The 25001-nt window shown below is 44.0% G+C and overlaps 2 protein-coding genes and 1 long non-coding RNA gene across 3 annotated transcripts in view; all 3 read right to left on the minus strand.

Moving 5' to 3' along the window:
- Positions 1–657: 657 nt before the first annotated feature.
- LOC146654622 (uncharacterized) lies at positions 658–2534 on the minus strand. The gene is made up of 3 exons (XR_014907140.1): positions 2473–2534; positions 2307–2378; positions 658–977 (listed from the first exon to the last, which is right to left on the minus strand). It is a non-coding gene; the product is annotated as an uncharacterized LOC146654622 (long non-coding RNA).
- Positions 2535–5351: 2817 nt separating this feature from the next.
- On the minus strand, positions 5352–21071 carry LOC146654623 (WD repeat-containing protein 20). The gene is made up of 4 exons (XM_085379701.1): positions 20260–21071; positions 16348–16530; positions 13598–15007; positions 5352–10250 (listed from the first exon to the last, which is right to left on the minus strand). The coding sequence occupies exons 1-4, from the start codon at positions 20659–20661 to the stop codon at positions 10203–10205; spliced, it is 2043 nt and encodes a 680-aa protein (XP_085235827.1). The 5' UTR covers positions 20662–21071; the 3' UTR covers positions 5352–10202.
- A 2617-nt stretch (positions 21072–23688) lies between these two features.
- The window catches only part of map4k1 (mitogen-activated protein kinase kinase kinase kinase 1), a 42041-nt gene continuing 40728 nt past the window's right edge, over positions 23689–25001 (minus strand). The window contains exons 31-32 of the mRNA XM_085379977.1: positions 24859–24985; positions 23689–24337 (exon numbers count right to left, since the gene is read on the minus strand). Of these exons, the coding sequence (XP_085236103.1) occupies positions 24241–24337; positions 24859–24985 (224 nt within the window). The 3' untranslated portion in view covers positions 23689–24240. The remainder of the gene's footprint in view (positions 24338–24858; positions 24986–25001) is intronic.

Here is a 25001-nt window from a genome sequence, read left to right on the forward strand (position 1 = left end):
ATGAATCTGACTATCAGTTATTATTATATTTTATTCTAACAGTAGGAAGCAGGTATTTGAGGCAAACTTTAAAACGCCCAGAATCGGTTTACAACACAAACACAGCATTGCGTATCATGTTAGGCCAGTCTGTTTTTAACACCGGCAAAGACTAAAACTGGAAACATTTCCTGTTTATTCTCGTTTTAGAGTGATTTTTGTGTCTAACAGTACTTTCCTTTAGATCTTTTTTCAAAAGTCTAGTTTTAGTGTTTCATTGCGTTTTACTTAAGCACATTACCGTTTATCTTTACAAGGAAACAGCAGATCGGATCAAGTTAAAGGTGATGTAAACAAGTGATTAGTCTCTGAGCAGTAATCAGGAGAAGCTAACGAATCAGTTTGATTGTTTGGACACAGTTTTAAAAGATTAACCGGGGATAGAGACTGCTAATTGGCTTTAACTAATGACTCGGTTACATGACGTGTTGTTTTGCCTTTCTGTCTAATCCGCGTTAGGTTTATCAATAATAGAAAAAACAAATAAATAAATAAATCGTTTTTAATGTTGTTCATCTGTCTGAATGGGTGTCTTCTTGATAATTTGTTTTCGAAATAAACCTTCGTTTGTAATTACAGGTATTTTGATTTGCAATGGTTTGATGGGTGTTTATTATAGTTTTACATCCCACACAGTACATACATATGCCTGATAAAATATCACCAGTGGTCGATGACGGATCATTTAGCAGCTGAAATTTGATGCAGATTGGGAAAGTGGGTCACTCGGTCGAATGGTGCCTTTATTTTGTAGACGTTCTTGTTTCCGGTATTACTGGCGTCTCTGCCTTCACCCTTCGACGCAGGCGCTCTGAGGCTCCTTACTGCGTTTCACTCTCGGCTAGGTTGCATCAGCTGGAGGGACGCTGAGCGGGGCGTGTCCGCTGTGACATGGCGTGTCGTCATAACGAATACGGTGATCATGTAAGAAGCGAAACCTGAGAGAGAAACAACATTCAAGAATCCTGAAGGGAATGGAGTGAAAACGGAGGCCGGAATTTTGATTTCCAGGAGAGGAAATATTTTTAAAACTTAGTTTTAGGACAAAGTTGGCAAAATCTTGGGGTTTGAGTGTTGATCGTAAATACGCAGTCATGAATACCCTATTCTATGTGCAATAACCCAACTGTATATACATAACACTATTTATTACATATTTACTTTCTTACACCTTTTTGCATATTTGTACATTTTATATATTTTATCTCTGTTAATACTGTTCTTATGTATATAGTGCTGAAGAACTGTTCCCCCCACCCCACATGTTTGCACTGAGTAGGAGATGCTCTGTATCTCATTGTACAACTGTATAGTGACAATGAAGGCATTCTACTACATTTTATTCTACGAAGCACAGCCAGTCAGCCGCTTTGCTTAGATGGAGCTTCTCCGCCACCTGCCCCTTAACACCAGGGGGTAAGAAGAGGAGGGGGCAACTTAACTGAAGCAGCTGAGGGGTTTGGTGAAGTAAACCTCTGGAATCAATTTACATTTAATACCCACAATTCAAAGCTGAAATTAATTAAGTTTTTTAAATGTTTTCCAGGAAACTCGTGACCTCTCCTGACCTCCTACATGACAACTTTGATTTGGCATACCTCAGCCTTTTCTCTGTTTCCCTTACTTAAGAAGAACTTCTTCACAGGCACACTTACACTCTGACCATTTCTAATAGTTCAACTTTTTAGTTTTGCAAAATTAATGGGAACAAATGTGTTAAAAGAAAACATGTATGTTATGTATAGGCTCAGCACTGGTTCATCCCTTAAGTGTCTTTTTTATGATAGCTCAGCATTCAAGAATCCCGAAGGGAATGGAGTGAAAACTTTAACAAACAAAAACATTTTTCTGAAATTGTCAGGCAAAAGGACTGGACTGAAAATTAATGAACAAGCAGCCAACATCCAAAGAAGGTCCATCAGAAAGCCTGGAGGAACAAGACCACTTCAAAAATTACAAGAAAGTCTTTGATAATTGGAACATGAAGAAGTGAGACTGGAGGCCGTCGGACAGTACTGGAACATGATGCAGAGGTGTTTAACGATTATTTTTGAATCTTGTTTATGGAGACGTGATGTGACTGTGACTCTTTTTTGTCAAACACAGACAGCTGCACTGTTTCAGCCTGCGCATGCTCAGTACACTAACAAAACAGGCTTCTTTATACGCATATTGTTTATTAGAAAGACTAAAGAAGAGCCTCAAAAACCGTGACTCTTCTAGGTTCACAGTTTCAGTGGATACACAGTCTGACACCGTGAGCTCACCTGTACATTCAAACTCTTTCCAGATGTTTCTACGCCTCTCAGCAGCCATCTGAAGCACCTCTGACGTGAGCACTTTTTTGGGGGAGGGAGTTAAAGCGTCATTTAAATGAATAGTTTAACTATACTAGAAAATAAAACAGTAAAAAGTAATAAAAACACTTTGAACCTTTGTTCAGATTAAGCAGCCTGGATCAGGGTGTCTAACCAGCTGTGACTGTTGCCTCTTTCCAACAGACGGTTTCTGCATTACAGCCTGAGCGCACCACCCGACCAGAACAATGCTTTGTTACATTAACACACACACACACACACACACACACACACACACACACACACACACACACACACACACACACACACACACGAATGTTTGATTGGTTACATCAGCACACCGCCTGAAGCTACAATGTTACAGTGAACATCAACACTGTTGCGGCCTTCAGTGGAACGTCATCAGTTATACGACGGAACAGCCAATCACAGTAGAACAAGGCGTCCCTCCGGCCGATCCATTCTACCACCATCAGCCCGAGTGTTTAACGGGGTATTTTCTTCCTCTGCAGGCTCACAACGGAATTACAGCTGATGGTGTTCGTTTGCGTCGCCACTCCACTGATCGTCAGAGACGAAAACACGCTTGATAAAAATGGCTACTCATTAACGCATACAAATCTGTAACAGTCCTCTACAAAATAAAGTACTCCAGTTGCCATGCACATCTTGTGCTGATGGCTCTGCAGGGCAGGCGCTAAGCCTCAGACATTTGGATTTGTAACTGATAGGCTCGGTATCAAAAAAGTGCTGCCTCATTCTTACAGTCACGTCTTCGTTTCAGGGTAACTATAAATAGCCATTCCTCATTACAGGAGCAGATTAGAAGACACGTCTGTTTATGTGTGTGTCTCATATTCATATCAAGCACGATGGTGTAGTGGTTAGCGCTGTTGCCTCACAGCACAAAGGTTCCTGATTTGATTTCTCTAGTCAGTGTGGGGTTTTGCCCCATGCTTGTGTTCTCCCTGGATCCTCTCACAGGTTGGGTTTGCTGGCTAAACACATTTTACAGTTTTTTAAACTATCTCCAAACTTTGAACCAAACATCTGACTCTTCTGGTAAAACTCACAAAAACCAAAGTTTTACCTTTGCTCAGATCTGCACAGTGTCACCCAGCAACCATATCACCCACACTTCAACAGAAAAACAAAAACAGTGCTCAGAAAATGCAACTTGAATTTTTCTGTGGCAGTTCCACAGAAATTACAAAAGTATGAGATAAAATCAGAAGTAGGACCTCAGCTTCCGTTATTACAGTGTGATGAACTTATGCCCTCACTTACATAAGAAAAAAAAAAACAGAATAAAGCATCTGGTAAAGATTTGAGTTTTATTTATTTTGTATATGTCATAAGACTTCATACCTTACTTAAAAGTGGCCTGTTTCACATTTTTCTCATCCAACATTATAAGAATCAAGTATAAATAGTATGTTGAAAAAAAGAAAAATGGAAAAATTATGAACAAAAACTGGGAAAAAATTTTCACTCAGGCAAATTTCAGGCACTCACAAGAGGTTTGGATAAATAACAAAAAGCTTTTATGTTACTGGGCTGAAGACATTAGAAAAACACCTTTGTTCCTTTCCATGAGAGTTCCTGTTATTTCTTTAAACATTATGTTAACTCAGAACAAAGTGAAATGAGAATAAATCTAAGAGACTAGCACTGCCACTGAAAGCAAAGTCTAGCACAGTTGCTCACATTTCATCTGAAAGGACTCCTAATCTAACTCGTCCTCATCTTCCTCCTGTGCGTCTCAGATTTTTTCCTTCCGTTGCTGGCATCAACTTTCAGCTTCCTCCTCACTGGCTTGAGCAACAAGAGTGAACGATTTAGTGTTTAAGTGAAATCTGAGCACAGTTGCGTTTAACTTCTGCTGGAACGCATGACAAGCTACTGCGAACAACTCTGGGAACTCTGCTGTGTTTGCCCTATTTTTGTGGATTTACCTTTTAGCGTTGCAGATAATTGAAACAATCTTTCAAAGTCGATACAACTGCAAAAATCAGGTGTTTGTCTCTCTGGAGTCATTAGATTTCAATATTTTTCTATTTTATCTGTCGTTCCATCTAAGAAATAGTTGTTTTACTACAGCATGTCAGCCTTGACTCTATGTCTAATTTATAACATAGAAACTTCAGCAGCGCTTCTTTTTACACATAAAACAAGAACAAACAAAAGACAATTGCAGTGACATGTAACTGCAGTGGTCTGATGACTAATGCAACCACTCAGTGGTTTGCAGACCGAAGGATTACCCTTTGACCCCTTGATAGCAGTATGACGCATACAATTAGGCTCAGACATTTAACATTGATCCAGTTTACTCCTGTGAACATCGATGAATGAGTCCTTTACCTCTGGTTTAGTTCTCTACTGCTAATGCGTAGGAGTGTGAGGAGCTCCGGGAATATCAATGTCCTTGTTAGAAAGACAAGATGGCTAGACTTCCCCAGACAGATAGTTCAGGGTATCTTCGATCTGCGGTGATTCTGGGAATGTTAAACAAAGTGTTCGTGACGTTTAAAAGAACTCCTTATATCCAAGGATATAAGGAGTTCTTTTAAACGTCACGAACACAATATTGTCCTCATATGTAAGCTGTTGTGTTCTGCAGATGTTTCCATAGACTCCCAGTGTCTGTGTGCAAAAAGCAGGCTGTTAAATCCTGTTATTCTAGGACATGGGGGGCAGAAGATTTTAATCTGGGAGCTTTCTTTTTTTTTAAAAAAAAATCTTCCAAACGCTAAAAAAAAGGAAAGAAAAAAAAGACTTTAAAGGCCTTAAAGATGCAAAATTACCATCTTGGTCCCTCCAGCTGTCCTTGGAGCTACTAAAGCTCAGCTACACTTCATGCTTCGAGCCTATATTTAGTTCAAGCACAGAAACATTTAAACCCTCTCTTCATGAATCCACATGAAAAAGCACAGGCTTGTTTTCAGTATGTTAATATGACTCGTTATAGTGAGAAGAACAGATAACAGAAGGTTCAGGTTTCACGTTTTAATAACAGATCTCCATTTACAAACAGTGACGTCATTCAGCTGCTTTAACTTCCATCAGAGCAGGCATAGAGTGTGTGTGTGTGCGTGTGTGTGCGTGTGTGTGCGTGTATGGTGATTAATGAAGAATGCATATTTCAACATTAACAAGCACACAGGAGAAAAACACGGACATATTAAAGTGGTTTGACTTGCTTTTCTTCATCCTGATGAAAAGATTTGTGGAACGCCGTTTGTTCCCTCAGTGCTGAACGTCTGCAAGTCTGGATTTTAGCGTGTGAGTGTGTGCGAGTGTGTGAGAGTGTGTGTGGGGGGTTACATGTTGTTTACTCAGGGCTGTTTGTTTTCCTTTTGCTGCCTGCAGACAGTCTGAACACAGAAATGAACAGAGGTCAGTGAACAACACTCAATTTTCTGATTTCAGCGCCTCAAACAAACACCAGTTGCTGCAAATCTAAAACAAAAAATTTCAAATTTTTCACGCTGCTCTCCAATGTCACCTCTGTCAGCACTCACTGCTTAAACCGTTTCTTCCACTTAATGCGGCACAAAAACGCAACCAAATCCTGCTTTTTAAAAAGACAGCTCTCAAACGAACTGAAGACTCTCTTATTGCTGAATGTTTTATCTTTTATCCCAGTGAGTGTTCAAGTCAAGAATGTGCTGATTTCTAAATAAGCTCTTGCAGTGCAGGATTCATTTTTGCCTCTTTGTCATGGATGGAAACACTGCGAGGAGACGTCAGAGGCACTGCGTTGTTACAGGAAATCTTGAAGCTGCATTAAAACGAGTTTTAACTTGTGACTTTATTGTACTTCTCCAATAAAATTTGACACTAATTCTGCGCAACAGAGAGGACAAACACACAGAGAGACTGTGATCTCTAAAATCATCAAGTTTAAAGAACCAAAACCTTTACAAACCACAGAGACAAAGGCAAATCTCCGACTATATTCGAGTATCCAGGGAGTTTGGTAGGTTTTTGATGCTGCATTGTGAAGCAGGCTTAGTTCACCTCTAAACAAACACCTGGCTGTGAAATACTTAGTTTGAAGATGTTTTTGGAGAAGTTAAACCTCTTAAATAATCTGTGCTCTCATCAGTGTTTCAGGTGAAGGTCCAGATTTTCCCCTCGCACGTCGCGATGCGACATTAATTTGGCCCTAAAGCCGAGACCGACTCCACAAGCTCACGATGCTCATTCGAAGATACCCTCCTCGGGCGTGCTGTTGCTATGACGACAATAATGAATTCACATGCTGTGACAACGGCGACTCAGACGCAAAGCCAAGAAACCGACGGTTTGTCTGGGGCTCCAAGGGCGCAACCTTGGCTCCTGCAGCGCGGGACGTTTGCTCAGCTATTTATAGGCAGACAGGTAAGAACAAGTTTAAGATCAAACACAGGAAGGCGCTGAATACTGACACCTGGTTTTGAATAAATCAGGCCAATAACCTGTTAATGAATACGCCGTTTCAGTTTAATTTGATTCTTGGCAACATCTGGCCCTGATATCGCAAAAACGTATCATGTTTACAACACAGAAGCATCAGTCAAAGTTTCAGTGTTAACTATTAATGCTATTCTCCTTTTCCTTCTTTTCTGTGATATACCTAATGTTAGAATGCTGGGTGCTTTTATTAAACCTGGACAAAGGTTCAATTTATGAGGTCAGTGTATGTGTAGGAATCCCTGTAAACTAAAAACTCAGTAACAGTTTATTTTTTTTCTACCCTTGGCTCTGTATGAGGTCACCAAGTGAGGCTATTCCTTATATGGTCATCTCAGACAGAGAAGCCCCACCCACCCAGGGATTCACTCTTCAAATTGCGTCTTTATGACGTAGCCAATCAGAAACTACTACTACTGTGTCGCTTTAAATACTCCGAGATACTAAAATTAGCAAATTTTTAAGTAGTCATGCACACAGCATCAGAGTGAACAGAAATACAGTCCGATTATGAGGGGAGGATGGTTAAGGTGCAGTCCTGTAGCCTCTAAATCAGCTGATTATAAATTGTTACTACCAGAAATGTCTGGATTACAATCTGGGCTCAAACGTATCCTCACTACACACCATCTGGATCAGCAAAACTGAAGAACTAAAGTGACGTACAATCACATCTCTGTACTTTATCGGAAATATCAATAAAAATCTACTTTTGAAAGTTATGTGAGTATCATACAGGGAAGTGCAAGGATTCAACCAGGAATTATTTTAATACTAATAACACGCCTGACAGTTAAACTTAGTAAAAACTCAAACTCGCAAAAATGTTAATAATTGGAAGTTTTAAGATTGGCTCAATTGATCCCCAAGCAATTTGGAATTTTCTGGGATCTAGGAATTTTTGAAATTCCCGGAGGGGTAAATTTGCCCGTTGGCTTTCCATTTTCACAGATACAAATCAAGCTGAACCAAAAGAAAAACATTGTCTAGATGGTTTTGTGAAAGTATAGCTCCTTAATCCAGATGCAGATGTCCTTTTGGATCCCGGGACTCAGTGAATGCTAAATGTGAGGGAAACTTTCCGTCTTAGACGTGGTTTAAACTTTCAGGCGCAGCTTTTGGCAGGTTTATGGCCGACAGTGAAAAATCAGACAGATTTTTGCTTTCTTTTCTATCGTCAGGAATAGGAAGGCAGAAAAGTCAAGTCGAGAGTAAATTCAGTCACGCAAAGGGAACAAACTTCATCACGGAGATGTGCAATTATTAAATTCCTTCCAACTAAACGTGTGCAGTGAGTGTCGGGGGCGTTATGGGAGCCGTTTTGCCGCTTCAGTCAGATCGATAAACAGAAAGTACACCCCTGAATGTGGCAGCTAACAATGAACTGTGGATTTATTTTATGTGCAAATTCTTGCAAGAGGCAATTCAGGTGCGACAGGAGAGTCCATAACACAGAATACATGATGCTACACCAAGAGGGGGACTGTGTGTGCGTGTGTGTGCTTGGAATGTGCAACAGTGTGCGTTTGTTGGTGCCAACGTTACTCATTAGGATGCATGAGGATTAGTGACGATTCAACTGATTAGCTTGGACAGTCAGCTGAAATGATTGCTCTCTGTGCTCGAGTCGGGTCGGTCACCCCGACACCAAAAACATCAGATTAAACCCAGACTGCTTTCAGGGAGAAACTCTATAACACAAAATAAAAACACATCGACATCTTCATGTTCCCTAAAACAGCAGACATTCGATTTATAACCGTCTCGTTTGTATGTACAATAGAAGGATCTTCATATATTAATAATCTTTCCTGCTTCGTCTTCACCTCATCATCGCTGCCGAGTCCCTACACGTTTGTCCGCTGTGTATTTATAGAGTATTTTCATTATTTACAGTATAAATTACTACACAGTCTTGTGATAAAATAAATAACATACATACAATGGCCGTGGCTTTTGCAGTGTCTTTAGCATGAAGGGGAAAAAGGGAGGGGTCCGATGGAGGAGGGCCTGCCGTTAGCTCCTTTGTTGCTTCGGGGTTACAGACCGAAGGATGAAGAACGCGGTTAAAGCAGTCTTTCTGCAGAGAGACACGGAGGAGGGAGGGCGGAAACAGTGGGAATAAACCGCAGTCCCACTTAGGGGGGGGGGGGGGACTCTTCCTGAGAAACACTTTTCTCACTTCCATCATGGACAAAAAGCTCATTAAATAATAAAACTTCCCAACTTTCTGGACTTAATTTTGGCTAATCTGCACTTCAAGACTGTCTCCTTGTGCACCTCTGTACCGCCTCCAGGCTTGCTGCGTGTTTTAGATCACTCAGTGGAAGTTTTCTAATAATGATTACAAACGTACACATCTGATGAGAGCTATCAATCCGGCTACAAACGAGCAGTTTTCAGTGGAAGAGTCTGCAGAGTCCAGGCTAGATGGGAGCACATCAAGTGAGGAGTACGACCACGGATGATGATCTTCATTTTTTTCCAGGAAGCTGAGCAGCATGAAATGTGTGAACCAGGTTTAGAGGCCCCCGTAACATCCCGAGGACTCTGAAGGAGGAGCATTTCACCCACAGAAACATCATCTGTGCTCGCTCCCTGAACGGTCACCCTTTAGACTCTCTGAAGGAGACTTCCACAGAGAAATCTAAAAATAAAGCTGCCCAAAGAGACACATCCAGTTTATACTTTATCAGTGATGGCAAATTTAAACCAATTGATAAATGTTTTTTAAAATGGCCCATTTTAAAAAACTTCCACTTCGCTACAGTGAAGAAATTCATGTGGAAAATGGGACCAGGTAGAGCTGACGTGCTCGAATAGTCCAGATCAGCAGAACAGGTTGTGAAATTTGAATGTTTCAACAATAAGGCTGGCTTTTTAGGTCCATCATATGGTCAAAAATACATGGACACCCGAACACTTCACCCGTATGTGACTCATACTCTGCTGCTGCAACAGCTTTTCCAACACATTAGTGGCGTCTAACACTGATTTCATAGTTCCAGTTGATCCTAAACGAGGTCTGGCTGGTTTCCACGCTGCTTTAAAACATTCCTCAGAAAATAAACAAAAGCAGCAGTAAAAGAAAACAAACAAACAAAACAACTAAAGGGGTGTCCACATACTTCTGTCATATACTGATATGGTCTACTGTGGCTTAGTGCTATATTCAATGTGTCATTTGTTCCCAAGTTTTCCTAAATGAGTGTTTCAGGAAGAGTTTCCCACCTCTGAGTGAAGGCGTGTACAGAGAGTTATACTGAGGGTTAATACTGCAGTGGTAGGTCAGGTATAGTCTCTGGTAGTTGGCCCCAAATTCTGACATATTAGGACGACGACGACGAGGGAAAGGATGGAGGGATGAGTGCAAAGCTTCCCCTCCAGCTATACCACCGTGCCGCTCGGAGAGTTCCCGTTCTGTGCTGTCAGGTTCTGAATGGGAGAAGAAGAAAAACACAAAGTTAGACGCACTGAAAATCCTCTCCTGTCTGCACTCAAACCGAACTTTACCCTGGTTCATAATTATACTGATAATTAAATAAGTGGGCAAACCAGACCCAGTGTCTGTTTAAAGGGTTTTATCAATACGCTAAACTCGATTCTGTTCAATATTAATTTTATCTCTTTATTAGATTATTGATGTGGTCCTCCACATCAGTCCCAGTTTCTTATATGAACTACTCTATAACTCCTTTTCCATTAGAATACTTGGATCAACTCGGCACGGTTCACCACGGTTTTCAGGGTTTAGGTCATAGTACCTGGTACCTGCTCGCCGGGTTTCCACGCGATCCAAGCAGGTACTAAACTGCGACATCGTCAGACTGCATGCCACCAATTGGCTGGTCAGTAGCATCACTCGAGAGTCTGTTGTTCATGAAAATTAAAACCGCCATTTTTAAAATGGCTACAAAAAACAACACCGTGTTCCCACGAATTTGACGAAGCCACAGACCCAACAGCAAGTATATTCTTGTTCAACTGCTTTTTAGCATTCGTGTCACATTTTAATGACGTCGAGGGACGCTCAGACACGTTGATATGATGAAATATGATATGATATGACGACAACCACATTAGGTAGTACTGAATTTGATCAGTATCAATCTGAGCCGAGTAGTGCCGATCCGTGGAGTCAATCCGAGTAGCTACTAATGGAAAAGAGGCTTATGAAGCTGGGCAGGCCACAGAAGGTCTTTAAGCCATCAGCACGACCAGTATCTGCTCCTCAGTGAAAGGAGGAACAGCATGAGCAGTGCCAGAGCTGTAAATGTCTCTGACCAAGCAATCAGAAACAGACTTCATGAGGGTGACCTGAGGACACGACGCCCTCTAGTGGGCCCTGTGCTCACTGCCCAGCACCTTGTAGCCCAAACTGGCATTTGCCATAGAATACCAGAAATGGGAGGTTGTGCTTTATACAGATGAGAGCAGGTTCGCTCAGCACGACCAGTTTGGTGGTGGGTCAGTGACGGTCTGGGGAGACGTATCCATGGAGACCTGCAAAGACCTCTACAGGACAGGCAGCAGGACCCTGACTTAGGAGGATCTGGAAGTGAAGCCGAAACCTATCTCAGAAAACCCCACCACCTGTTTGACCTGCTGCGGGGTCAGGTCAATCAGGTACACACCTCCAGACTCACTAACAGCTTCCTCCCCTGAGCCATTCGGACTGTTAACAAACACCCCCCGCCCCACACCTGCCCACCCAACTCACCAATCTGAGCCATGGTCTGAGTAACCCTCTTCATTCAGGCCTCTCACACATGGACTCAATACTCAGACAGAGTCCTTTTGCACTGCTTCCCTTTCTCTTGCTTTGAATATATTATAGTATATATCTGTTCTGTTGGCCATTTATTTCTGATGTCTTTACTATTCCTGATGTATTTACAATGACAATGAAGGGCTATTCTATTCTACCACATACCCAGCCCATATCAGAGCACCTATCCAGCATGGTTAATTTTTTCCAATGAGAGCTGATGCGCTTTCAAACTGTACTTTTAATTTTTGCCTTTGCCAAATCTTTGATCTCAGCAGCAAATGTACACACTTCTTAGCATTCAACTTTTTTTAATAACACACCTGCTCCTTAAAGTTCAGAGAACAGACAGATTTAGACTCCAGGTGTCTGTTCGGCCTAACCTCCACTAATTCATAAGGCTCCTCGGGGCTAGTGTCTTCTGGAACATTTTTGGGCACCACTGCTATAGCAACACCATGCTAGGTTTCCTTCTATACATAATAATGAGACAAGCATGTCTGAGAGGCGGGAGTCAGCCTCCAATGATGATGAGCTACCTCAACAACCTCCAACAAACCACTGAACTCTGAAAAATATGCAAGAAAATGGTTGGTGCTGAAGGCGAAACGACAAATGTGTTTCACATAAATACTACTGTTTAAGTGTTTAGCACTACTTGGGCTACCCAAAAACTTGATTCTGTTCGTCTGGACGCAGCAGTTTCAGTGGGAGTGGCGCTCATCCAGGTGACGTCTTCATTTTTTCAGAACAAAAAATAAAAATAAATAATTGGTCCACCCCAAGGATCAGGTCCCCTGGCATAAACAGAGGATTGCCAGGATTTATACATCGGGGAAACCAAACAACCTCTGGCGAAGCGGATGGCAGAACACAGAAGAGCCACCTCGTCAGGACTCTGCAGTCTATTTACACCTACAGGCCAGTGGACACTCTTTCAATGATGAGGATGTACACATCCTGGACAGGGAGGAACGCTGGTTTGAGGGCGGAGTCAAGGAGGCCATTTACGTGAAAAGGGAAAGACCATCTCTGAATCAAGGAGGGGGCCTAAAGGTACATCTGTCACCATCTTACAATGCTGTGATTGCAGCCATTCCCCAACTCTCTGTGAATGGTACTCATGGTTATTGATCAGTGGTTGTTGATCAATGATCATGACAATTTGCATATTAATGATCAAGGAACTGACCTTCCAGCCCATTGGTCATTCAGTGGTGCTAGCTTCAGTTATTGTGCAAATGTACTGTTTATAAGATTTGGGGAAACCTGCAGTCAGCTGAGACTGAAGAAGTCACCTGGATGAGTGACGAATCGTTTCTCCCACAAAAACGCTACGTCCAGACGAACAGAATCAACCTTTGGGATTTTCTTCCCTGAAAGATTGAGCGTGCATCAAGACTTGGGCTACTCAGAAATACATCACAACTTTTCTTGAAATATACACGAGCACTCAGTGTTTCTCTGTCCTCTTTTAAGACTAACAAATTGGTTCAAGACACTTTGCTCCAACCTTCTGAAGAGGTTAAATCCTGTTTAGAATAAATTAGATGATAAAGTAGGGTTTGCTTTCAGGTGTAGAAAATCTGCAACTGGGAAATCAATGCGTGCACTGTCCTTGATTGAGCCTTCGGTTGTTCTGAGTTTTTCATGTCCCTGGTGGCATGTGCCATAATTCATGAGGACGAGAGTGAGGCTGAAATGCCTGCATGAACTGGGCTGTTCACTCTTTGCAGCAGCTTTGATGTCTCACCCAAACATGGTCCCATCTGGCTTTAAAACACCAGATTAAAGGCTTAGATGATACCCTGTAAAATAAAAGATGATGTGATGATGGCTTAGTCCATCTTTGTGAACAGTCTCTGTTTTTGCCCTGCACTGTAAATTAAAACCATGTTGGACTGGAGTTATGAAGACATGTGAAGCGAGTTATTCTCTAACATCTAAGACCGACTGCGAGACTAAACAACTAGAGAGAAAAACTATGACTTAAAAATGTTAACAGGAGACGTACCGCCTTCCCCGGCCGTGCCCAGGTACAGATGAGGCCCTCTTGGCAGGCCGTGATGATGCAGTCATCCATGAACACCAGGACCGTCAGCCTCTCGTGTGCAATCTTCTTACAGACCAGCGGCTCCAGCAGCGGCACTTCGTGCATGCGTGGGCACAGCGTAGTGCCCAGCACCTTGGCGGCGTCCAGCCGGTTGCTCCTCGGCGCCACATTGATCTTGTCGTTGCTTTTGCTGATGTTGCCCAGGCTGTGGTACCGCTTGTGCTCCTTCTCCACGCCCCCGCTGCTGCCGGACTTATCCGACTTGCGCTCCTGTAGGGAAAGAGTGGCGAAGCGGCCGATGCTGAAGGGGGTGCTGTTTCCTCCACCGCTGCTCCCTCCCCCTCCTCCTCCTCCCCCACTGCCCTCTGAGGCGCTCTGGCCTTTGGAGGCGTTCGCCACAGCGGGGTGGGGCAAAGAGTTGGAGCGCGAAAGGGAGCGAGGAAGCGGTAAAGGGAGTGTGGGTGGGTTGGAGGTGCCGGTGTTAGTGTTCGGGGGGTGATGATGTCCCTCCACACCTCCACTTCCTCCCCCACCTGAGGTGCTGTTGATCCCCCCGCTGCCAGAGTTGGACAGCGAAGGCCCAAAAGTGTTAGTAAAGGCGCGGGACAGCGGCAGGCGCGGGTACAGCACGTCATCCGTCAGGTCCCACAAACAGAACTGGGTGTCCTGCCCCACCGAGCCAAATCGGTAAGTGACCGATGGCGAGCCGCCGCCTTTCGAGCTGTGCCGAGAAAGGCGGGATAACGTGCTGCTCGTTCGAACCCGCCCAAAGTGCATGGAGTTATTTTGTGCCCCCTGGTGGAGGTCCTCCTCGCTGCCACTGAGCTCCATAGGCTCCTCATCTTCCAGGGAAGTCGTGAAGGGATCGAATGCCACCACGTTGACCCAAGACTTGTGGCCGTGCCCCCTCGCTACCACTCGGCTTTCTGCAAATGACCACACAGTAACCAGATCATCCTCCCCTCCCGTGGCGAGATATTTCCCATCTGGGCTCCACGACACACAGAGCAGCCCACCAAAGTAGCTCTTCATCACGCCCTGAAGCTCCATCGAATCAAAGTGGAAGACACGCAGGCATCCGTCCTGGCCCACGCACGCCACGTGCACGCCATCTGGGGAGAACGCAAACTCGTTGAGGCCTCCCTCCCCGACGGCCCACCGCAGCAGAGGGTTGCGCGGCGTCTTGGTTTTGCAGGCATAAACGGCGAAGCCTTCGCCCTGCCGCAACAGAGAGTACTGTGGTGCCGTGGTGCCGCACGGGTGGTCCACGTTGTAGAGGTAGAGGTGACCGCTGGCATGGGAGGCCAGGAACAGGTTCTCCGACTTGGGAAGCCATTTTAGACACGTTACCTTGGATTTGTCTATCAACCTCTGTGAAAGAGGAAGGAGGTGGGGACAGACGGAGAAGGTGAGAGGGAAGGAAGGGTGGAGAAAGACATTAGAAAAGTATGAGTTTTAGGTTTTGTTGAGTTTATTAATTAATAATAATAATAATAATAATTAATTAAAATGTGAAATAAATAAACAACTAATTAAATGTGTCAAATAAATATTTAATTAATTATTTACAATTTTAATTAATTATTTAATGGTGTATTTAATTAATTCATTATGGCAGTCCTGGCCTTCCGTAGTTTTAAAGCCATTTTTTATCATCTGTGTACCGATGACATTCAGCTGTGCCTCTCATTTAAAACTCAGTTGCATTACTGGAACACATGGTTTTCTTGTCTATCTAAAGCATCTATTGATCAAAACGCTGCTGTAAGGTTTATAACTCAATGGTAAATGGTCCGTATTTGTACAGCGCTTTACTTAGTCCCTAAGGACCCCAAAGCGCTTTACACCACATTCAGTCATCCACCCATTCACACACACATTCACACACTGGTGACGGCAAGCTACATGTAGCCACAGTTGCCAGTGCGCCCCAGTTTTTATTTTTTTGACAGTAGAGGCAGGAAAACATACAGGAAATGGGCTAAGGTGGAAATACACCCAGCCATTCTTTCAGCATAAAAGCCTTTACATACCAAGCACATTGCAAAAACAAACAAACAAACCAGACATGAAATTATGAACTTTTCAGATGCAAATTTGTCGTGTAAAGTATATACACCCTGAAAGTGTCCTCAAAAATATGCACGTTAGGAAAAAAAATGAAGTCGAGATCAAGCGATGATGAGCTGATTCTGATGTTTCTAAACAGGAAAAGGAAGAGACAGACGCTGGGCTCATCCAGTTCTCATCAGAACACAGCAGCAGGGACAGTTTCGTGGTTTCATCCCGGAGCTGAAGCTACATTACGACAGCTTTTCCTACATATTTCAAGATCTCAGTTTGAGCTGTTGTGAGCTGAGTTGGGGCCACATCTGTGAATGCAGAGAAATCACTTCAGAGAGCCAATTGACCCAGAGAACGTTTAGCTGCATGTCTGAGATTTGGCTCAAATGCAGTGGTCTGACTGGTCAGATTTGTTTCTTTGCATGTGAATTAAAAAAAACTGAACTTGATTCAAAAAAAATAATTTTGTCCTGCAAAATTAAGAGCTACACCAGCCTCAGCCCTCCACCCTTCATTATATCCCTGAGATCTGATGAACATATTGTTTTGTTTTAATTTGCCACATAATCTGCACACACCACAAGCCTGTTTGCCAGGTCGGCTCTCTGCAACAAACCCAGATTAAAGCCGAGACACAGATTTATTACCTCCTCGTTAAAGAGTTTACTGGTTTCCTTCTTGATGGGGTCGAGATACTGGACCTGCCCGGCTGAGAAACCCACGATGAGAGCTACGCTCTCTGCTGTGGCCGAGTACTGGTTGAAGTCGTGACACGTGGGCTGCGTCCCCTTGTAGATCCTCTTGTCTATGGGCTTACTGAGGTCCACAGCCTGCAGACAACAGCGAGGAGAAAGTTTCAGCGACATTCAGAGAACCAAAACAACAAACATCACACTTCTGTGCCCATTCTTATGTTTCTGTCCTTCTTTCTTTTTTTTTTTTGACAATCCAATCATCACACGTTGAAGTGTTTCCATGGCAGCTGCAGTGGAGCTTGATTTGAACGTTTTTCACATCAGGGTTTGCCATCTCAGCGAAGGAGCAAAGTTTCTGTGCAGGGCCGCTGTGTTCACCGACAATCACCAACCACAGAGAGAACCCGTTAAACAGGGCAGGGCTGCAAAGATCTACAGCTTAGAGAGGTAACTAAATGTTTTCAGGGTTATGGAGGTGACTCCCTTTCTGTGAAAACTTACGCTGCAGACCTAAAATGCTCTGGAGGAGGTTGTGTTTGAGAGATCATCATCATCATGCACTAAACTGCTGCTCCAATGGAGATCAGCGGGCTTAAGCTACTCGAGTCGCTTTGGGGAAGGGGAAGCTGTTTACATGCGTCCTGTAGTTTCTTTAAACAGGTTATTAGCGTTTCTCATTAAGAAGCACGAGGTGCTGCAAGCTGGAAGCAGATCCAGCTCCAGGGAAAACCCTCAGCGATGATACTTTTCTTTTTTTCTGTCATGCCAAAAACACTCTTTTCCTTCAATGGGTTCTGAAATATAACTTATGCATTCACGGTGCCACACAGGATTTAGATGTGTCCTTGATCCGCACAGCTGATTTAAATGGCTAAATTACCTCCTCAACATGTCTTGAAGTTCTTCAGAGGCTGGTAATGAACTAATCATTCGAGTTAGGTGTGTTGACCCAGGGTGATATGTAAAACTTGCAGGACAACGGCCCTGAGACTTTGAGCTCCCCACCCCAGATCTATAACAATGCTAAGGTAGGTGGTATGTGTCAAAGTAACATCCACACGACAAGCCTCTGCTGGCTCGCCTTCTTCTCACAGTGCATCCTGCTGCCAGGTGCTCCCCAGGTAAGCAAAACACATCCGTCCACGTGATGTAAAAGAAAACATGATCCATTAGATTGTCCCACCTTGTTCCAGAGCTTCTGTCTAGTTCTTGCGTGCCTCTTCTCTGTGCTTTCGGCACTGGACGGGGGTCAGCATGGGCCCCTGAGTGGTCTGTGGATATGTCGTCCACACGGGCCAGCCTTCATTCCCCTTGTGCTCCAGTGAGCCTTGGCCGCCCGTGACTCTGTCGCTGGTTCCCCACTGCGGACCAGGAACATCTCACAAGGGCTGCGGCTTTGGAGATGCTCTGACCCGGCTGTTTAGCCATCACAATGTGGTCTTTTGTCACTAAAACCCTTAGTGTCATGATGAAGAGAAAAATCACCTGTCAGTGGTCAAAGTTAAGCCTGAGGAGGCATTTATACATTTATGTGTGTTGTGATATTTTTATTTGTATAAATGTTTCCTACCATTCATCTACTTCTACAACTTTTTTCAGGAACTGGTCCATTTGTGTGTCAAAGATCACAGAAAGCTTTGTACAAATGTGTGTTTTCTAACATGAATCGCTACATTGTGACGTTCTGCGGTGACCCACACATAACAGGCTCAGAGTAGCAACTTTGCCTTCAGCAGAAATTTTGATCTTTCTGTACAAAATATTTGAAATATTCTACACGTGCAAACCAGATGTTTGTTCAGTCCGAGTACAAAACGGGAGTAACAAGTGATTAAAATCCGCCCGACTATGACGACTTCATTGGAATTTGTTGTTCCTCAAAGTATTATGGAGTCACTGCTAGTGTTATTTAAATGTTGATATTAAAATGATAAGAGCATACTGCAGTACATGCATTATTAAAACTAAGAACAATATGTTTTATGGAAATAAAAGTAATTTTGTTGGCAATGTTTGTTTGCATAAAACCAAACTTACAGACATAACAGCTAAAAGCATGCATCTTAGATACAGGAAACTGTAGCTGTGATCATCATAAATACACATTAAAAAAAGAATAACAGGGTTATAAATGACCGCACGTGGACATTTTAGTCACTTGAGGGTCAAAATGATTAAGTTTCAGTGGTGAACAGCTGCTGCATGAGCATCTAATGAGATTACATCCTCAAACAAAAGACATAACCTCGTCCTGATGTGAACCAGAACCACCACCTCGGTGCCCTCAGCCTCTCGTGTGTGGAAGGCAAACACAAAAGAGGACAGAGGACAAAATCAGCTCTGTAATTGTTTTGATTCGGCAGAAAATGGGAAAAGTCGAGAATAATTATTTGGAATCAATAGCGAGTGTCCGAGGGCCTCACTGCATTATATTACTTCATACTTTTAATTACTGATGCCAGATGTTTGCATTTCTTTACTTAAAAACTTAAATGTTGCAGAAAATAAATCCCAAAAGCTGAAACTGTCCTGTTTTTAAAACCTATTTGATCAAAACATGATATCGAACTACTGATATCGAACCTTCAAAATACCTGCCCGAGCAGGTGCTGTGAGGGAGGCGGCTGCTGAGTGGCAGGTCTCGTTTCTATAAGGTCATATCAGGCACACAGCAGCTCCACCCACCTGCTGTTTAAATCTTCTGTTTGAGAGGGGCAGCCAATCAGAAGAAAGCCGTTTTAACACTTTCCCCAATAAAGACGACATCTGACCAACCTCTCCTGTCCCCTTGATGACAAGCTTTGACACCTTAGCATACACATCTATAAAGACGTGTCTGATCACCACTAGAACGATTTCCAGGTGGCTGCACAGGCAGAACACCCTCACTGACCTCTTGATGCAAACCCAGTCATTCTGTTCTATGGCAGAAACCACTCAGTTTGGACAAGAGTGTCAAGGGTCACTCCTAGCAGGCTTTGATGGTGTCTTGTTTCCAACAGAGGACAAACAGAGGAGCTGCACCAATACCAGGAATAAGACAACTAAGGATTATAGGAATTATGCAAAGCTCTCCTAGCAGTGCTGAAGAATAAAAATATGATGCTAAACAAGAAAAACTAAAAGGTCTACTTTAAACATGCTCCCTATATGCACAGAAGCCCCGCCCACCTGCAGTCACAAACCTTCTGTTTGTGAGGGGCAGCCAATCATGAGAAAGCTGGTTTAAAGGAAGAGAGGAGGGGCTGCAGTAAGGCCTAGGATAACATGAATAACAATGATTCATGCAAAGCTGCTCTAGTAACAAAAATATGAAGCACAGCAGGGTCCCTTTAGATAATATGATTAAAATAGTCAAATTCAGCCCACTCTGGATGGAGTCTATTTTTGACACATGGCCTTGTAAATGAGGGGACAGGGAGGCTGCAGAGCCTGTGATGGTTCATCTGGATTGTTCTGTTGTTAAAAAGCAACATTTTGCAGAAAGTAAATGATCTCGTAGTGTGCCTCCAAATTACAAGCCTTCAGCTGTGAGCGCTGGCAGGCAGCCCCAGCCAAGGACCAGGCTTCAGCTCCCAGCAAGGCTGCAGTGAATGGAGAGCCGTCAGAGCCTTTCTTCTCGCTGTTTCCTGCTCCTTCAGCTCCTTCTGACACTGTGCATCCGTTTGCACGATGCGCCACTCACCACCTATTCAGCCAAATGAGCAGCAGCTCCATTTTGCATTGCATAACAAGCAGAAAGCTGTGGTGGTGGTGCAGCAGCAGCAGCCGCCGCTCGGAGAGCCTGAAAAGATGACGAAATGCGAAGCAGCAGCATCACACTAGCAGCTTAGCACGCCAGGCTAAACTCGCCCCCAGCCTCACCTTCTTGATGTTGGTGTACGTGTAGAAATACAGCTCCCTGCCGATGTTGAAGCACACCCGCTCCGACTCCTCGCTCGGGTCTTCGGGCTGCAGCTTCACCATGGAGACCCGGACCGGCGGCAGGAAGCCAGCCGGGGAGGAGTTGGCTGCGGCATTGGAGGAGGAAGAGGCGGCAGCGGCGGCGGCTGCAGCCCCGGGCCCCTGCAGCAGCCCGACCCCTCCGCCGGGTATCGGACCCGGTCCGGCCCCGGGCCCCAGCGTGGCTCCGGCGGACGGCCCCCGCGGCAGCCCGCCCCGCTGCAGCGAGTCTGAGAGGGTGAGCAGCTTGTAGAAGCCCTCTCTGGTCCGGAACTGGGACTTAATCTCATTGATATCCTTCAGAGCGCCGCCATCTCCGGCCATTTTAGTACAAACACGCCGCACAGGAAACGGAGATTCTGACCTGGAAACAAAAACGCGCTAATCACAAGTCCTAGGAGAGATGCGTGAGAGGCGAACATGAGGCGCAGCAGCCGAGCTCAGCAAGGCCGACCCGCACAGCCCGTCCGCCCCGCTGCATTTTACACCGGCACCCCCACTGCCTGCTAAATAAACCCCCGGAGACAGCCCCACCGAGCCGGTGTTAGCATCCTCCTCCGCCGGGTCTCTGCCTGCCTTCATCCAGCGTGCGTAAAGTACGTGTGACGGTGCGTCAGCTGCTGCTGCTGGCCCGGCCTGGCACTGCGCACTCCCACTGTGGTCGGGGGGCAAAGAGAGGACATCCAGCCCCCGTCAGCCTCAGTCAACCACCCCACCCCCAACACTTAACAACCAGTGGACCGGCCAGGACCACGGGCGTTTCCAAGATTTTTGTGGGCAGAGGGGGCGAGAATAAGGGGGCGCACTGGAAATCTGAGTATTTGATCAGAAATAAATTCAGACTTATGATGTGCTGACAGGTGTGTTACATGAAAAGTAGCACTGCTACTTAAAATTATATTTAAAAGTGGTGAAACATCAGATTATCCACTGGGTCTTCTGGGTAGGGGGCCAGTGCACGGCTGAGTGCCCATCCAAGACACAAGCAAAAGAGGGAAAATCATTGAATTTAATTACATATTTTAAATTCTTGCCCTTTAAACCACACATACAATACAGTAAACTTTTCTGTGTTACACCTGCCGTTTCTCCGATATGCTGCTGAAGGTGTCCACCAAACTCAGCTCAGTATTTCCAACGTGAATGAAACAAGCACAAGATGGTTTAGCAAATAAAGTATGTCCCGTATGCTTCCTTTAGTTATTCCAAAAGAGCCTGACCGTCAAATCAAGTTGGCTTGGGCCCATCAACTGTTTGTGGCCAGACGTTTGTAAGAATGGGTGAAAGATGTATCAGCACTTTCATATGAAAATCATAATCCTGCTGAAGTAACCGTACAAAGGTTTCAGCACAAGCATACTGAGAGCAATAAATAAATAAAAGTACCCATTATGCAGAATCATGGCTGTGTGAGGTGGAGATGATTGGTTTCACCACAAAATATTGCTTGTTGCTAGTAATGAAGAAAGAAAGGCATTCATTGCATAGTATAATTCCAGCATTTACTCTGAATAATTCCTTTATTCTAATGTTTTTACTGTTAGAAACTCTTTGGTGGCTTCAGATAACGGTTTTGTTTTTTGTTTTTTCAAAACCATGCCTGTTAAGCCCATTCCTACCCTGTCACTCTTCAACTTTAACTGCAATTTTTGTATAAAATAACGATGCTTTTGTGTTGTTTAGCTTTGACTACACACAGACACAGGGTGGGACAAGCCTGCCCAGATATCTAAGAAATTCACATCATAACATATAATTAGCACATGATCTTGTAACTCATATTTCACTGCAGACTGAACAAGTTTATGCCATGAAATTCAAAATTCCATGTTTGGCTGTGATCAAGTATCTTAAGTGTTTTCCTGGAATGAGCCAAATGTTTGACGGTGACGTGTGACGCTCCCTCCTCAGTGAATAAAGGACCTCAAGAGTTTTTCTGAAGCACCTTTAAATTCAGCAGAGAATAACTCCGGCGTCTTTTTAGGAAAAGATTAGTGCCAGCAGAGAGGCTTCATTAGAAGTGCCGAAACCTGACGCTGTCGCTGCTCACACTGAGCTGCTGAAATTACAAAGAAAATTACAGATCAGAATAAATTAATTAAAATGAAGGATTTGTTATGCACAAATCCAGTGGCCTGAAATGAAGATGCTAATAGAAGTGACAGTGTGTTTGCTGTAAATCTATAAATATACATTCATTACCACCATCACTGTGTTCTCTATCCACGCTTAACTGGACTCAGTTTGATAGATTTCTGAAAAATAAATATAATCTGTGCCGGCACTAATGGCTTGAGCTTCTTCATAAGGCAGCGAGGAACAAATTGAAATAATTTACGGCTGTAGGGCTTTGAAATATTCCACATGAAGCAGGGACACCGGAGACAGCATGTAGAGGATGTATTTGTTCCCTCCAATAAAAACACGAAAGAATGGGAGGAATTATGAAGGAAAACTGCTGTAACATCACTCGGCGTCTGTTTATAACTCCTAAATTCTGAATCAGAATTATGAATTCAAACTAAAACGTTATCGTGCCTGAGCACCATGGATTTGTGCTCTCAGTCAGCACCTCCTCCTCTGGCTCTGTGTGCACACAGGAGAAGGCTTCTTAAACGATCTGAAGCCATGAGCAGTGTAGTCGAGTACTTCTTCATTAACAGCCTATATTTACTCATATGCTTTGAGTGTTTTATGCCATATGTTCATATAAGATCGTGTTTTAAAAGTTTGGGGGCATCCGGGGATATTGTGTCCTTGCAGAAATACAACGTGGCTTAAGAGACTTAAGAGGGTGATAAAAGGGAATTTTCTTAAAGAGGATAAATTACGCTGATGCATCCACAGCTTCCCCGTGTTTATGTGAAGACTCCTGCTGCAGTCAGTAAGCCCAGATAAATGTTCTCCAGAAGAAACATGTAGATGTGCATATGTGTGTGCCGACTCAGCAGGAACAGGATGAGAAATGTTCAGATTGTACACTCACCTCTCACCCTATGATAGCTGGGATAGGCTTCGGCCCCCTAACGCACCTCAATAGATAAGAGGTTAAGGAAGTGGAAGGAGGGATAATTATTTGAAAGCAATATCGAATGCCTGGGAGCCTAACTGCATTACTTTCCAGACGTTTCTACCATAAACTGAGAGAAAAGGTAGCGATAGATGCTGCAAATAAAGCAAAAGCGTCCCGTCAGTGCTGAAACAAACCCACGATTCTGCCTTAGAATCACAGGCACAAATGACGGTGATACACAGAACAGAAATCACTGCAGTTAAAGATGCCGTGGCCCTCCGTCAACACATCCGCCCCAACACCCGCCTCCAAAATCAACAAAGCTTTCCATGTTGTGTTAACTCATTTTATTACACTGTAACGGCAGTAAAAAGTGTGACATACAGGCTCAAGTCACTAAACACACAGCGCGAGCAGCAGCAGTGCTTTCAGCTTGTTTGTGGCGTCTTCAGGAGGCCCCGTGTGTCAGTCCCCTCAGGCAGCTGCTGCTGCTCTGATCAACAATACTGTGGCAGAACAAAGGATGCCCCCCTCCTCTTTAGTGTTAGAGGAGGTCCTTCCTTCCTTCAGGGTTTTCTCAGCTGTCTGGATGCTCTGGTTTGTTCTGGATCGCACAAACCAAAGTTGAAAATGGCATAAATAAGAGCAAACTCCCCGAGGTTGAGGGATAAAGGCTACAACACAGAAATCTTCTTAGGTCAGAATGAACTTTCAGCATCATGGCATCACCTGTTTCTGACAGATTACCTCTCCTTTGGTTAGAAATTAAAATACTGGGGCAGTGAGGCGTCTATACGCATCGAACTTAACGATGACAGATCCAAATGTCGAAGCCCAATGTGTCTTTTCTCTCTTGTATTAAGTCCCAGTAGAAGCAGGGTGTGGGAGAGTCAGGCCAGCATGACGTAGTTCTCGGCGATCTCCAGGACGTAGAGGTTGGAAAGCCCCGACGGGTCCTCGCTCTGATGAGTTTCTAAAAGGACCATCCTGCGGCGAAAAGGTCACGTGTCAAACACTGATCAGCACAAAAAAAACACAAGTTCTATTAAATAAGACCTGAAACTACCATTTGAGAAGATAAACATCAGGAAAGTGTTTACTGATTAATTACAAATTAAATTAGCAGCAGCTTCAACACACTCAGACTCACCACCTGCTGGCCAATAAGCAGAATGCATGCTTTAATTTATAAAGTACTTATTGTAGGTAACTGCGTTTATAATACTTTAAAACCTTTCAAACTGAATGAAAGCAAGTTAAATCAACAGGATGGGACTTGAACTCCAAAACATCCATGTACGCACACGTCAACTGAAGTTCAGTTAAAATAGGTCCAGGCAGTACTTTCTTGTTATGCTCATTTGTACCACATGGTGGCGCCTGTGAGTCAGTGTAGAATCCAGTCTGCCCTGAGCTGTGCCTTTAGGGTGCATCCATCCTTTATGTACAGTCTAGACTGCAGGTGCTTTTTTTATCCACAGAAAATTCAAAGCGAGGACGTGCTGTACCTGTCGGACTGCACGAGTCTGTGGGTCTTCCTGTGGTCCGTGATTTCCTCCAGCATTTCCGTGAAACCTTTTCCTCTCCTCAACCAGCCGTGACGCCACACTGCCAACAGCGTGTCATCAAAATACACTGTACAGACAAACAA

This window comes from Rhamphochromis longiceps, linkage group LG14 (assembly GCF_057381845.1).
Source record: "Rhamphochromis longiceps isolate RC_006_pf linkage group LG14, R_longiceps_female_GT1.1, whole genome shotgun sequence".
NCBI classification, from domain to species: domain Eukaryota; kingdom Metazoa; phylum Chordata; class Actinopteri; order Cichliformes; family Cichlidae; genus Rhamphochromis; species Rhamphochromis longiceps.

Coding starts and splice junctions, on each gene's coding strand:
- LOC146654623 (XM_085379701.1), bottom strand. CDS start 20,661: ATGGCCGGAGATGGCGGCGCTCTGAAGGATATCAATGAGATTAAGTCC. Junction 16,531..20,259: donor CGTACACCAACATCAAGAAG/GTGAGGCTGGGG, acceptor TGTTGTCTGCAG/GCTGTGGACCTCAGTAAGCC. Junction 15,008..16,347: donor GTAAACTCTTTAACGAGGAG/GTAATAAATCTG, acceptor CCTCTTTCACAG/AGGTTGATAGACAAATCCAA.